This window comes from Lissotriton helveticus, chromosome 12 (assembly GCF_964261635.1).
Source record: "Lissotriton helveticus chromosome 12, aLisHel1.1, whole genome shotgun sequence".
Classification (NCBI taxonomy): Eukaryota; Metazoa; Chordata; class Amphibia; order Caudata; family Salamandridae; genus Lissotriton; species Lissotriton helveticus.
Genome location: NC_136073.1, coordinates 273,050,727 through 273,066,537, shown reverse-complemented (window position 1 = coordinate 273,066,537; position 15,811 = coordinate 273,050,727). Strand labels below are relative to the sequence as shown.

Here is a 15,811-nt window from a genome sequence, read left to right as displayed (position 1 = left end):
ACTGAAGCCACCAAAGAAGACCCTCGCGAGAACCCACAAATCGAAGGCACAGGAGTTGGCAAGAGGACTTCAAGCAGCTCACCAAAGATGTAGGCCCATAGTGCAAAGGATGCTGTGATGGCGAAGATCTTGGCAGGAAGAGATGCTGGAGGGTGGAGCTTCTTGTAGCCCGAAGATCTCTGGAGTACAGAGCCAACAAGCCTTGGCAACGGCAAGCTGATGCAGTGCAAAAGGGTACTGTTCCAGCAGTGCCAACGAGGGATACTGGCCGCAAACTTGCTGATAGGACAGGTCAGGCCTCGAGGGAGTTGCAGAACCAACATCTGTGTTGCTGGGCCTTTCAAAGTCCATGAGAAGTCATCAGCAGCAGACCGGTCAGCTTTGTTGCGGTGCCTGCAGATTCAGAGGAGTGACTCCTTCACAACAAGGGATATTACTTCGGGTGACCTTGATGCCCACAGGCCTGGAGTGGAACCGGGAAGAAGCATAGACATAGACAACGAAGAAGACTTGCAGAACAGCGAGACCAGGAGCAGCAGGAGTCTTCCTTGGTGCAGACTCAATTTCAGGCGAAGTCCAGAGGCCCAGACGATCGAAGTTGAATTGGCTTCAGGTTTGAATCTTGTCCCACTTCGAAAGTTCTGGGCCCCACCCATACAGCTGGCCATACCCTAGATCTCATCTTTACGAACCTACCAGGCCTCTCTACTCTCGCCCCCCTCCCTCTGACATGGTCGGACCATTTTATTATCCCTTTTAACCTTAAATTTGTCCCCACCACGGCCCCCATGTGTAGGACAGAGAAAGTGGGAAGAAAGTGGTTCAAAGTAACGCGAGAAGCGCTTGAACCTGCATTAGCTGAGCTCAAATGGCATCCCTCCAAAGATATAAATATCGATGTAGCGAATCTAAACCAATACTTAACCACGGCCATTGAGAACACCGCTCCCTTAACCATTCTCTCTTCGTCCAGAACTAAACCTTCTGCACCCTGGTTCTCCCAGCCGTTACGGGAAGAAAAAAGTAAATGTAAACGGTTAGAACGCCTCTGGCGCCGCACCTATGATCCAGTTGCCAAAACAACATATAGAGTGGCGCTAAAAAAATTTCACAAAGCTAAACAAAGCATCATGAGAGAATATTTTGCTAGCAAAATTAAATCTGCAGATAACTCAGCAAAGGTGCTCTTTCAGATTGTGAAAGATTTCACCAACCCTTCGGCCCTCACTCATCTGATAGAGCCCTGCCAAGAGCTCTGCGATGGACTGTCGGATTTCTTTCACGAGAAAGTCACTGACATCTATGCCTCATTTAATGCGGCGAATAGGTCCGACACAGAGGCCGCACCCCCCTCATTCTCCAGCTAAGGACATAAGGCTGCGTGCGTTCAAACCTATCACCTTGGACGTAGCGTTGAATAAATTACAGCTATGTAAATCAGGTTTGCCCCTAGATCCCATGCCCGCCCAGGTGTTCACTGCAGTAGCACCAGCGATTGTACAACCCCTGGCAACATTATGGAACTACTCCCTCTCATCAGGTCAGTTCCCGGAGACATGGAAACAGGCCATTCTCATCCCCCTCTTGAAAAAACCTGAGGCTGACCCTGCTGTATTCAGCAACTATCGCCCTATATCATTGCTCCCCAAACCAGCTAAAATCCTTGAAAAAATTGTCCAAGAACAACTTTCCGACTATTTAGAATCGAATGAACTTCTACAAGACTCACAATCCGGATTTAGGACCGGGTATAGTACTGAGACAACACTACTGGAGGTCTCGGAGACCGTGCAGGAGAGCGTGGACAGGGGAGAGGTAGCCATGCTTGTGCTCCTCGACCTGTCCGCAGCTTTCGACACGGTCTCCCACGCCATTCTGTTGGACAGGCTCCTAGAGATGGAGATTTGTGATACCCCACTGGCCTGGATTACCTCCTTCTTGATGGACCGCACACAACAAGTCTGGTGCCGACCGTTGTGGTCTAAAGATAAAAAACCACTCGGCTGTGGTGTGCCACAAGGATCTGCCCTCAGTCCTCTTTTTTTTTAATGTTTATCTCGCACCCCTGGCAAAGGTGATAGAGACATTTGGGGTTAGAGTGGTCTCTTACACTGACGATACTCAGCTCATTTTCTCTTTCAGAGACCACTCGCCCCTCGGATTAGAACATTTTAAAACCTGCCTTTCCAATATTGTAGCCTGGATGACTCTGAACACGCTAAAACTTAACACCGATAAAACGGAGGTGTTGTTCTTTAATCAAGCGACCCCCCTGTTACCCGCCACCTGGTGGCCTGCGGAATTAAACCCTCCGCCCACCCCGGTAAAGGTGGCACGCAATCTCGGTGTCCAATTTGACAACAAACTATCCTATAAAACCCAGATCCTGAAAGTCACCTTGGCATGCTTTGGCAAACTCCACATGATAAAAAAGATCTCCCCCTTTCTCCCCACTGAGTCACTGAAGACAGTGACGCACGCCCTGGTCACTTCGCACTTGGACTACACGAACAGTTTGTATGTAGGGCTTCCTGCTTACCTTCTCCACAGACTGCAGATCGTGCAGAACGCCGCAGCCAGGCTGATCTGTAAGGTCCCCTACCGGCATTCCATCTCACCTCACCTAAGGAAGCTTCATTGGCTCCCTATCACCGCGCGCATCAAATTTAAGGCCCTTGTACTGGTCTTCAGGGCTTTGAATGGAAAAGGCCCCAGATACCTCAGACACAGGCTAAAGATAGTCCAATAGTCTCGTGATCTCAGATCAAACCACCTCCGTCTCTTGCTCCCCCCCAGATTCCGCCTAGCAAGAAAGGATGGTAGAGCATTTGCGGTGGTGGTATCGAAACTCTGGAACTCCCTACCTATCAGTCTTCGTCTCATTGACACCGAATCACAATTCAGGGGCAAACTGAAGACTTTTCTACTTACCAGCTGCTAAATTCTTTGTTCCTCCCGCTTGCAGTCCTCAGCGCCGGGACACCCCCGTTGGGGGTAGCTGTGCGCTCAATAAATATCAAAATAAATAAATAAATAAATAAATCTGAAGAGCCACCCACAGGTAAGTCCTTAAGTACCCTGGGGAAAGGATTGGAATGTAATGGACAGAGGGGAAGATACTCCAGTGTCCTTTGTCCAGTTAAGCGCCACAGCGGGAGCCAAGGTCTCTCTGAATTGCCTCAAACTGGAGTATGCAGAGAGGGCACTAAATGTGCCCTTCAAAGCAGTCTGGTGGTGCTGGCAAGCGCCCCAGCCGAGCCCAATACACTATGCCCGATCTGAGAGGTGGTCACACCTCCCTGTGGCAATAAACCGATTGTTCTACTTTTCCCTGCACGAGCTCAGCTCAGCAGCAGGAGGGCAGAACTGTTTCTGTGGTTGCAGCAGCACTAGCTTGCCGTTAGACCCTGAAAGGCTGGTACCGGGAATACAGGAGAACACCCTAGGGGAGCCCCCAGTACATGGGATCCTACATCTAACACTGGAATCAGTGTTGGGGTAGGATTCCAACATGTTTGATACCAAACATGACCAGTTTAATATATAATTAGACATTTCGTAAATGACTTGATGTTCACTATATGTATTAAATGGCTGACAGCACTTACATAGCCTGGAGAATTGACTCTCGGGTTGTAGGGGCACCCTCACACTTATAACCAAGCACCCTTCCATTAGGAGTGGAGAGACTGCCTTAGGGGTGACTTATATGTTTTAAGTGTAGTGACCTCAGATATAAGGAAACATATCTGCTGTGAGAGGTGCAAGCACCAACTCACATAGGCTGCAGTGGAAGGCCTGTAGTCACAGTTTAAGTTGGCTCCCCTGTGTGGCACAATACATGCCGCAGCCCAGGGGAGACCTCTGGTGTACCTATGCCCTGGGTACCTCAGTACCATATACTATGGACTCAGAAGGGTACACCAGTAGCCAATGGGGGAGGTACCAAAGTACTTACCACAGTCAAATGTAGGAAGGAAGCACAGTGGCTGGGGACCTGATTAGCAGGATCCCAGTCAGACTAGACATAAAACAGAATAACACCAACAAGAAGTGGGGGTAACCATAAAATCAGATCCTACTTTCATTCAGTATGTAACTGGCTCCACATCCATTTTCCCCATCCTAATTCTCACATAAAAGGACTACCTAAGCAAGCATTTGCTTTTCCCTGAGTATAAAAATACACACATCAATGAAAGGACTCCTGTAAATACAGTGAGTTTACTTCAAAACAAAACAGCATTCACCACCTACAACTCACCAACCACAAACTGAGAGGTCATTGAATCCTCATGCTAAAGGTGGCAATCCACAAAAGTCTGAGGGGAAGTTCAAGTTGCTGCCTTGCAAGTGTCAATTACAAAAACCTCGTTGGCTTCAACTCAGTAGCCACCATCTTCCTTCTGAACCTCCCATGTATCTCTTCAAGAAGAATAACTTAAGTCAAAGAGTATGTGTCAGCAAAAGTATACATGATCCATCAACTTATTATACTAAAGGTACCTTCCCAACTTTCCCTCCAAAGGGTAACAAACAAATAGCTCGTGTAGAAGGCTAGCCCTCCCAGTAGACATGAATTGTTGAATGGACAACTATAGAGTGTATGGACTCGTCAGCATCAATGAAAGAAGAGAAAAATGCTGACAACAAAACATCCCAATTCTTTTGAAAGGGGCCGGAAATCTTCCAATGAAACACGGGACTAGGGCTGCAGAAATAAAGTCAAATCTAAAATTAAGAAGACATTTTGTGCAAGAGCTGATGGCCACTAAGGTGATTAATTTCACAGACAAATAGTTCACATCCACAGACACAAGGGCTTCAACAGGTTTCATTGCAGGCCTTCCAGTACCAAGGAACAGTCTTATGAATCAAAAAACCATCTAGACAGAAGCTGCAAGATGGAGAAAGTCCAAAGCAGCTGAGCAGCTATGGCCTCATCCTATCAGCCAGAATCTCCCACCCTCCTCAAGATGCTGCAAGTACCTTGATGGAAGCTACAAGAGTCACGCTACAAGAGTCACGCAAGGCCAATAAATGTTATCTCAGCTTCATCACCCTGGACATTTGGTAGAAACATTCATGCCTGATCGGTACACCCAATAAAAGTGAATTTTTTTTGCAGGAATTTTCAGTTGATCAGGAGGCCTAGATTTGTGGCAAAACCTGAGATTTTATTTCTTGCACCTTTCTGGCGACAGCATGCATCACCCAATTGTCTGGGAAATAGGAGATGTATAATTTCTGCTTGTGGCAGTAAGCAACCAATAGAGTCAGAACTTAAGTGAATAAACCTAAGTAGTCTTCATGAAAAAAAGAATAGGACATAGAACTGGTGATGCTCGTTCTGGACTGCAAGCCTTAGTACTTCTGGTGACATGGTCTGATGGAATTGTGGAACAGAGAACACCAGAAGTCCAAGCCTTCTGGAAAAAAGTTCCAGGAAAATTAGTTGGATGATTCTTTGGAGCATCTTCTTCTTGAAACTTATGGACCTAGCACATTGAATGATTAGCATAAGGAATAAAGTCCAGTGGAACTGTTGTGTGACTTTCTGGACCAGGAAGACAATGGAATAAACGTCTCGATCCATCGCCTTCTGCTCAAGGAGAATTCATGAATTCTTCTCCTGTGTGCTTCGGATACGCTTCAAAAAGGCTTTCGTTTTATAAGTGATTGAGGCCAAAGTCTGAACAGGGTATCCTCATCCAAGCAGAAACACTTGCTCCTCAGCTCATTTACCCACTAAAGTGGATGTCTGATAAACCACCCAAAGATTTGAAGATAAACTTTGATCCGGAAGAAGTGGCACAGCAAAAGCTCAGGAATGACTGCCAATGGTCCCCTTCAACTTTACTGTCAAGGTATAGATCTGCCCCTTTTCTTTGGGACATAAATAACTTCCCTTTAAACAGTTTGACACCCTCAAAGAGGATGATGATACTAAATTATTTCCCACGTATGAATGCCAGTCCTTCAAGTGAAGAGATGGAGGCACCAAACAAAGCTTAGACTTTTATGCCCCAAACATCATGTTTTCAAAGAATCAGGCTTGCTTTTCCACCTCTGATAACAACACGGAACATTCCATCCCTTCTGCTGCTTTATAAAGCATGGTGAAATCCTTCAGAAGCACATGGTACATGCAGGATTGTATACTAGTGAGTAATACTAGAAAGGAACCAGAATACAACTTCTGTCACTGGATCTTCTAGGGTGGCATCTCTTCCGGGCATACAGGACGCAGCAGACAGACTGGCAAAAAGAGATCAACAAGGACTGACACAGGAAAACTCATCCAACTCCATTAATCTGCATAACCAGTAAACACATATCAAAAGTGTGATTTTATCAGGATTCTTCCAACAATGCTTGTATAATCTCTCACACAAGACAACATCCATCCATGCTGCCCCTTAAAATATCTGCATCTCACCTCAGACTCAGGAACTTTCGCTCATTGCTCCTGCGAAGAATCAGAAGGATCAGGGCGATAGAACATGTTCTTGGTTTCAGGCACAAGCTTTTTATGTGCCCTTCTTTGTGAAAGATTTCCTGTACAATATCTTTGATGAATTATTATGAGAGTGCAACCTGCCGACACAGGCTTGTCTCTACTGACTCACTCTCACACTGTAGCGTACCTGCCCTATGGTGTCACACCTCCCACATTAGGCTGCTCACCAGCTCATGACAGGTGTGGAGAGGGGGACCTGCAGAAGGTGGCAGAGGTGGATGTTATGACTGCTATTACAACTGACACATGCAGATTCTCTGACCGAATGGTGCATCATCACCCCCTTTTGTACCGATTTGTTCGCCATAAGTTGGCAGGGTATGCTCAGACGTGAGTCCCTTGCTCACTTTGCCACTGGATTCAAGCAAGCCTGGCTGAAGACGGCTAAAATGCCAGAAACCGGACCTAGGAAGCTTGTTTCCGGTCCAGGGAAGGCATGGCTTGGCAGTTCAAGCTGGACTGTTCCCATGAGGCACAGGGTCAGACTGATTTGCATATGGCTATGTCTGAACTGGGGTGGCAGAGTGGGCTAAAGAACGGTGATGGATTAAACCCAGATCTGTTGACTGGGTGTGAGTGTTTGATTGGTTTAGATGCTCCGTCCATCACCACCCCCTTTTGTACCAGAATGGTGCATGGGACAGGCAGAAAGTTTCACTCACTATCTAACCATCCCTGTCCTCTCCTCTTGTTGCCTGTGGTTGATCCCCTTTGCAAACTGCAGGAATGCTCCTCCCTGCTGGATGGAACACTCTACAGAAGGTAAACACAGGAGACCAAGGTCGAATAGTATAAAGGGCATTTTCATATTTCACTAACATTCTCTCTTCTCATATCCTTTTATAAGAAATTCTCAATACAAAAACCTCACCTTCAGGCTATGAAGTCAAAGAGAAGAGAAAGCTTCAGGTGATAGCTAGTGGCAAAGGTCTAAGCGCTATGAAGGAAGAGGTGACTTGAGCCTGCAGTTAATGTCTACTAACTTCAGTTTTCAGGACTGTCCTTTGACCCATGCTCTGCGCAAACCCACAGAAAGATACACAACTCTCCACCTATCCCTCAAACAAATACACTGAAGAAATAATTAAAAACGTGCAGCCTCCCCAGTTCAGACAAGTCGGATAGGGCTTCTCCACTGACCTGCTCATCAAATTCTCTGGTCTATCACCAAAGTGACTGCGGAAAAAAGAACTGCTGGGGCACATTACAAAACCTCTTTTTGACTTGAGTGTGCTTTGAGCATATGAAACTATAACAAAGCGTGCAAAATGTGCAAGCCCAATTCATAACTGCCATATGTATACTTACAACACCAGGCACATGCTGGTGTGAGGAACTCAAGGCTAGCATATCAGTTCATTCATGGTCTTGATCGGTGGGTCACTGTTAACTCTGTCATCCTTAGGGTGGTCTTCCCCCAAACCTTTTGCCTGTTTACCTCCTCTTTTTTTGTTTTTTCTTTTGGCCTTGGGACTTTGAGCTCTTTACTACTGTTGACAGGTGCTAAAGTGCATATGCTTCTCCCCTACATATGGTAACATTGATGTATACACAATTGCCATACTTAGTTTACTTTTAAGTCCCTTGTAAAGTGGTATACCATATACCCATACCCAGGGCCTATAATCTCAATGCTACTAGTGGTCCTGCAGGACTGGTTGTGCCACCCACACAAGTAACCTTTCAAACCTGTCTCAAGCCTGCCATTGCAAAACCTGCATGTGCAGTTTACTGCCACTTTGAGTTGGCATTTAAAACCACTTGCACTTAAACTCCCCTTTTATTGCACATACGTCACCCCTAAGGTAGGTCCTAGGTAGCCCTAAGTGCAGGGTGCTGCATTACTAAAAGGTAGGCCATGCACCTTTAAGTTTTAAATGTCCTGGTAGTGACAAACAGCTAAATTTGTTTTTTAGTACTGTGCAGCTTACTCTTCTCATAGGCAAGCACTGTGAATTCCATAAATACTTTAAAGCAGTATTTCCTGATCAGAAAGGAGTGGCTGCATCATGTTTTATATCTTTGGAATGGTAATGATAAATCCTCTTTAGTTGTAACGTTAGATTTAACATTACTATTTTAGAAATGTCACTTTTAGAAAGTGGGAATTTCTATGCTCTTACTGCTCTGTGTGCATTGCAACCTGCATCCAATATATGTCTGGGGTGGGTGACAGCTACACTTTGTGCATTCCCTCTAGACCGCCACAAACACAGCAAGGGTGGGTGTGACAAAGAACTCATCTGCATTCATCTACATTCTGATAGGTCTTCCTGGGCAGGAAGAGAGAAGGGGAGCTGACACTTACACCTGAACAGGCAGTGTCCTGTTTCCCACACAAAGGTCTGATACCCCTACTGATAGTCTGGATAGGTAGCTGATACCTCCTACTGATAGTCTGGAGCCAGGGATGGGATGAAAGGTGTGACATGCGCACTTCACGGGCCTGCTTTGAACTCACCCCCCACTTCAAAGGCACAACTGGGCATAAGTACTGGGGCTCTGACCCTACTAAGACAGTGCACTACTGGGCCTATGAAGAACTCTGCCAGAAGTAAAGACTGCTGTGCTACAAGGATTGCCACTCTGCTTGACTGCTACGCTGGAAGTACTGCTTTTCTGCTTTGCTGTGCTACACTGCTGCCTGCTGATCTCTGTTCTTTCGGGGACAAGGACTCGACTCATCGCACATGAACCCGGAGTGACTCCAAGGGCTTGCTGGCCTATTCTTATGTCTCAGAGCCATCAAACACTTCCTTGAACCCTGCAACAGCACTTAGACTCTGCCATCTGTGAGTACTGCCAATCAAGTCCTGGACCCTGGAAAGTGAACTTCTGAGGTGCAGAACCATCAAAACCGAAGCAGTAACGAATTTGCGGCAATTAGAACCGACGCATTGCCCTTTGACGCGTATGCAGGAGCTGATCAATAACATTGCTTTGACGGACTGCCCAGCTCAACGACAACATATCGCCTGCATCGTAAAGGGGTTAGTTGACAAAGCATTCACCGCCTACACGGATGGGAACCAACGCATTGAGTGTTCGATGCCGGCACTTCCTCCTTCCAAGGTATTTTTTTAGCGAGACCTGCGTGAGTCCTGTAGCTGGCATGCCCTCCATCACGGTCGGCCTGTACTTTGGACTTACCCCAGTCCGGCGGGACCTCAAGTAACTCCTAAGCACTATTTGCTTGTTGTACTCATAACAATACAATCTATTATTTAACCCTGTGTGGAGTATCTTTTAGGTGTATTCATTGTATTACTGTCTGTGTGTTGCACAAATACTTTACATATTGCCCCTCTAGATACGCCTGACTGCTCTGTGCCAAACTACCAGACTGCGAGCACAGGTTTTCTTTTAGTGTATCTAGCTTACCCTGACTACAGTAGTGATTCCTGCTTAGACAGGATGCATATCTCTGCAACTAGAAACCCCAGGTCTAACAGTTACTCATAATTCACAAATATCTCCTCAAAATGAGGCATACATCCTGGGTTTTCTTTCCCTTCAGCTGCTCTGAAAAGGTGGAGGCAAGAAGCCTCGCAGATAAGGTCAAGTGACTCCTGTCTGTCTTGATGATCACCATACAGTCGCACTCATATCCTGCTAGGGTGCAGTCATACTTCTTTGCCTCCCACGCTTCTTAGGTGAGACAGGAAAACCAACATGTAATTCAGTGGACACAACAACTCACCTGAAGGATGACATAATAGAGAATTAGAAGTGCAAAGCTGATCTTAAAAAAGTGGCTGAACGCTGTGTTGTCATCGTCGTCATATAGTCGCATCACCTGCAAGTCGGCTGAGTTGGTGAAACTTCCTACAAGGGTAAAATACACAGCAGTAAAATACTACGAAAAAAACAAGCTAGACTTAGAGAACACCATTCTTCTAAAGATAAAAGCATTTAAAGTTACACTTTTTGTTTGTACAATCATAGGGTCATCACAAGTATCGCTGTAACTACCAATCTACCTACGTGAAATGAGGGTAGCAAGACAGAGCGTAGGTCCCTGTCACATCTATGAGGGATCTAGAGCAGTGAATCCTGTGAAGTCAGACAGAATTGGGCTAACTGTTCCAAGCATGGGTGTGTGCAGTGCAGAGCTCCCCATGTATGTTACTGAAAAACTGTCTCAAGTATGGGTGTGTGCAGGTTATCCAATGCATGCTGCTCCGTAATGGACCAAAGCATGCATGTGGGCAGTGCAGTGGTAGTGATGTACAGCATTCACTAGCACTTCCATGCAAGGGTCTGTGCAGTAAAGGGCTCCACATGTAGGTACTTTGCAGTAAAGGGCTACTCTTCTGCAGTAACTGTTTAAAGCATGGGTGTGTGCAGGATCTCCTATGCACAGTATTCCATAGAAGGCCCAAGCACAGGTGTGTGTAGCTCAGGGCTCCCAATGTGCATTACTCAGTAAGAGTCCAAAGCATCACTGTTTGCAGCGCAGATCATCCAATGCAAGGTACTCCATACCAGTCTTAAGTAGCACGGATGTGTGCAGCCCATCGTTCCCCAAATACACTACTCAGTAACAGTCCCAAACACAGGCATGTCCGGTGCAGTGCTCCCCATGTAAAGTATTAACTAAAAGTATTAACTAAAAGTACCAAGCAAGAGTCTGTGCAGTACAGACTTCAAATATGGGTACTAACAGTTCCAAACAAAGGTGTGTGTAGTACAGCGCTTCCCTTGTACGGTTCTTAGTAACACTCCCAGCATGGGTGTGTGCAGCACAGGATCTCCTTCGCGTTATCCCATAACAGTCCCTAGCATAGGTCGGTGCAGCGCAGGATCTCCTCCGCACTATTCCATATCAGTCCCTAGCATGGGTGAGTGCAGCGCAGGAACTCCTCCGCAGTATTCCATATCAGTCCCTAGCATGGGTGAGTGCAGCACAGGAACTCCTCCGCAGTATTCCATATCAGTCCCTAGCATGGGTGAGTGCAGCGCAGGATCTCCTTCGTAGTATTCCATAACAGTCCCTAGCATGGGTGTGTGCAGCGCAGGATCTCCTTCGTAGTATTCCATAACAGTCCCTAGCATGGGTGTGTGCAGCGCAGGATCTCCTCCAGAGTATTCCATAACAGTCCCAAGCATGGGTGTGTGCAGTGCAGGATCTCCTACCCAGTATTTAAGAACAGTCCATGGCTTTGGGTGTGTGCTGCACAGGAAATCATACTCAGTGTTCCATAACAGTCTCAAGCATGGATGTGTGCAGCACAGGTTCTCCAACGCACAGTATTCCACAACAGTCATAGATGTGTGCCGGTCAGGATCTCCTATGCAGTATTCCACAACACTCCCTAGCATGGGTGTGTGCAGCGCAGGATCTCCTCCGCAGTATTCCACAACACTCCCTAGCATGGGTGTGTGCAGCAGAGGATCTCCTACGCAGTATTCAATACCAGTCCTTAGCATGGATATGTGCAGCGAAGGATCTCCTCCGCAGTATTCCATAACACTCCTTAGCAAGGGTTTGTGCAGCACAGGATCTCCTACGCAGTATTTTAGAACAGTCCCTAGAGTGGGTGTGGTGTTAGAAAATTATAGCTAGAAACAGATAATGATTCAAGGACTATTGTAATAAAAATACATTTATATTAAAAGAGAGAGCATGTGAGAATAGATTTTCACATGTAAATAAGCTAACCACCCTATTCTGACAAATGTGTGCACACAAGATACAGTATAAAAATTGATTTTATTCTCTTATTTTATATATTGTTCATTGTTTACTTGATAAATAACATATTGACATATTCATATAAAATTTATGATCATGATTACACGAAATTTATATAATCAAAATAGCATGATTGTGCATATATCAATTACGATAGACGGAAAGTTGATGGAGGCAGTGCGGCAGATGTCTAGAGTGGGTGTGTACAGTGCAGAATCTCAACAGTCCCAAGCTTAGATGTTAGCAGATCAGTATGTTTTACCCAGTGTTTCATAACCGTACTCAGCTTAGGTGTGTGCAGCGCAGGATCTCCTATGCAGTATCCCAGAACATTCCCTAGCAAGGGTGTGTGCAACACAGGATATATTATGCACTATCCCATAACAGTTCATAGCATGGGTGTGATCAACACAGGATCTGTTACGCAGTATCCAATAACAGCGCTTAGCTTTGGTGTGTGTAACACATGATATCATACGCATAGTATTCCCAGCAATCCCTAGCATGGGTGTGTGCAGGATCTCCTGTGCACAGCATTCCATAGAAGGCCTTAGCACAGGTGTGTGTAGCTCAGGGCTCCCCATGTGCAGTACTCAGTCACAGCACAAAGCATCGCTGTTTTCTGTGAAGATCATCCCATGCAAGGTACTCCATTCCAGCCTTAAATAGCACTGATGTGTGCAGCCCATCGTTCCCCAAGTAAGGTACTCAGTAGCAGTCCAAAGCAAGGGTATATGTAGTGCACTCAACTATATTGCAGCAGCATGCTGTAAATGTAAACAGCATAATGCTTGTCATTTTACCGAACACACCAGTACCAAGCAAGGGCTTGTGCAGTACAGACTTCCAAATATGGGTGTGTGCAGCACAGGATCTCATACGCAGTATTCCATAACAGTTCCAAGCATGGGTGTGTGCAGCGCAAGATCTCCTAAGCACAGTATTCCATAACAGTCCCTAGCATGTATGTGTGCAGCACAGGATCTACTACACAGTATTCCATAACAGTCCCTATCATGGGTGTGTGCAGCACAGGATCTACTACACAGTATTCCATAACAGTCCCTATCATGGGTGTGTGCAGCGCAGGATCTCCTATGCAGTATTCCATAACAATCTGTTGTGAATCTATCTAGGACCCTAATTAGATATCCCCGATTCACGCCCTTATGTGGTTATAATAAAACATATCCTTATAAAGGCATAGGAATCATGTCCATATCTAGTCATAGCCCGTGCAGCCCAAATACGGCAAGGCTACTCCCATAGTCTCCTAGAAAGTACAATGCATTCTTTAAACAAACCAAGCCTCCAGCAGCCCGGGAATTCCCCCTGCTTTTGTTTTGATTTGCACAAGAACTCCTGGAGTCCAGAAAGAACTGTTAGTTCTTAGTGACGTCTTATGTCCAACCTTACGTCAAACCTGGCATTTTTCAGGTATAAATATACCAACGTTGCGAACGTAAACGGACTGGGTTCCAAAATTAAGAGGAGCCTGGTCACTGCATATATTAAACGAGTGGCACCTGACATCGTTTTCCTCCAGGAAACACATTTGAGGGGGAACCGCTGTGCCTTTTTAGCGCGCGGGCAGTACACAGTTCTGGCACACGCGGGTTACACCATGGACTCACGGGGCACGGCAATACTAGTTAGGAAAACAGCACCTTTCGCAGTCACACGTACATGGTTAGACCCACAGGGCTCGTTTGCCGGGGTGCAGGGGACATGGAGGAGGCGCAGGTACACTCTACTGTCGGTATATGCTCCACCCAAATTACAAACACGAACAATGCAGGAGATCACGGCCATTCTGCTAGACACGGCGGACACAATACAGATTGTGGGGGGGGATTTCAACGACGTGATGAACACGACGCGCGATAGATCTGGGAACCCCCACACAGTGGCTGCAGAGACGGCTTTGGCGCGCAGAATGGACACGATCGGTCTTACTGACGTTTGGCGGTGGCTACATCCTGCCCATGTGGCTTACTCATTTTACTCTGGGGCCCACAAGGTCTTCTCTAGGCTAGATTACATTTTCACATCTAGGCAGGAGCTTTCGGCGGGAGACGAGGCGGACTATAGGGCGAGGGGTATCTCGGACCATTCTCCGCTGTTCGTACACATAGGTCGGGGAAGGGGGAGAGGCCAGGCACAGTGGCATATGTCGCCATGGGATTTACAGACTCCTGAAATTCTAAGGGGCATAAGAGCGGATATCAAAGTTTTTATGGCCGAAAATGAGGGATCGGTACAGTCCGGAGTGACACTGTGGGAAGCCATGAAAACGGTGTTGAGGGACCGCTTCCAATCCAGGGTAGGGGAGGCCAGAAGGAAACGCACGGAAGCCATAGCGAAGGAGGAGGCAAACATCTTGACCCGAGAGGCAGAATATCACAGAACGAAGGAGGAGGTTGATCTTAGACTACTGCTAGATACGCAACGGCTGTATAGAGAACTAAGTACGGACGAGGCGCGTACACAGGCGCTGGCCACCCTACATCGCTTATACGATGTTGGCGACAAATCTGGTAAACTCATGGCATGGTTGAGCAGGCGCGAGAGAGCTGCCAGGTGGGTGGATTGGGTTGAGCTCCCTAGTAAGGCGCGGGCGTCCACAGACGGCGCCATTGCAGAGGCCTTTGCGACCTATTACGAAGACTTCTACAGGGCGAGGGACCTAGGGGACTGCGAGGTGGCGCGATCGTTCCTGGGTAGCGTGGACATTCCGCAGTTGACCCCTGAAGATAGTGAGGCTTTGGAAGCCGCCCTGTCCCTAGATGAAATCGCAGAGGCGATGGCTGCCCTGAAACCGGGGAAGGCTCCGGGACCTAATGGTTTCCCGGCGGAGTTCTTCAAACGAACGGGGGACCTCCTTTCGTGTCACATGAAGTCGCTGTATGAGGGTGCGTTTGCCTCCGGAGGCCTCCCGCCGGACCTGGCCCTAGCTACCATAATCCCGATCCACAAGGAAGGCAAGCCCCTTGGAGACTGTTCCTCCTATCGCCCAATCTCGTTGCTAAATATTGAGACCAAAATCCTAGCCACTATTCTTGCAAGGCGCTTGCGTCAGGTAATTACGGGCCTGATCCACCCGGACCAGTCCGGGTTCCTGCCGGACAGGGCCACCAAACTCAACCTGCGGCGCGCCCACAACTGGCTCCAAGAAGTCTGTGACAGGAGGGAGCCACATTGGTTCCTCTCCTTGGACGCGGAAAAAGCGTTCGATGCGGTCCACTGGCCTTTCCTAATGGGGACCCTTGAACGGTTTGGGTTTGGGCCCAAGTTCCAGCGCTGGGTGAAACTTCTATACTCGAAACCTAGGGCTAGAGTGCGCGTAAACGGGCGAATGTCGAGAGAGTTCGCGATAGAGCGGGGGACGCGACAGGGGTGTCCGCTATCCCCACTCCTTTTTACCCTCACGATCGAGATCCTTGCGATCCGCATCCGGCTCAACCGAGCTGTGACTGGCTTCCACTGGGGGGAATCGGCCACTGACCAGGAGAAGATCTCCCTTTACGCCGATGATGTGCTGCTATATGTGACCGACCCGGCCACGACGATACCGGCCTTATTCAGGGAACTGGACG

General features: G+C 47.3%; 1 protein-coding gene across 4 annotated transcripts in view; it reads right to left on the bottom strand.

Annotated features, from left to right (window-relative positions):
* LOC144798682 (polycystin-1-like protein 3) overlaps positions 1 to 15,811 on the bottom strand; it is a 1,031,816-nt gene that overhangs the window by 218,085 nt on the left and 797,920 nt on the right. For 3 of the 4 annotated variants that reach the window (XR_013603613.1, XM_078669668.1, XM_078669669.1), the window contains one exon: positions 10,221 to 10,345. Coding sequence is in view for 2 of the 4 variants with exons in the window: in XM_078669668.1 (XP_078525794.1) it covers positions 10,221 to 10,345 (125 nt within the window). In the remaining 2 variants the exon portion in view is untranslated. Of the gene's footprint in view, positions 1 to 10,220; positions 10,346 to 15,811 lie in introns of those variants that run through there. The other variant, XM_078669670.1, reaches the window with a different exon arrangement.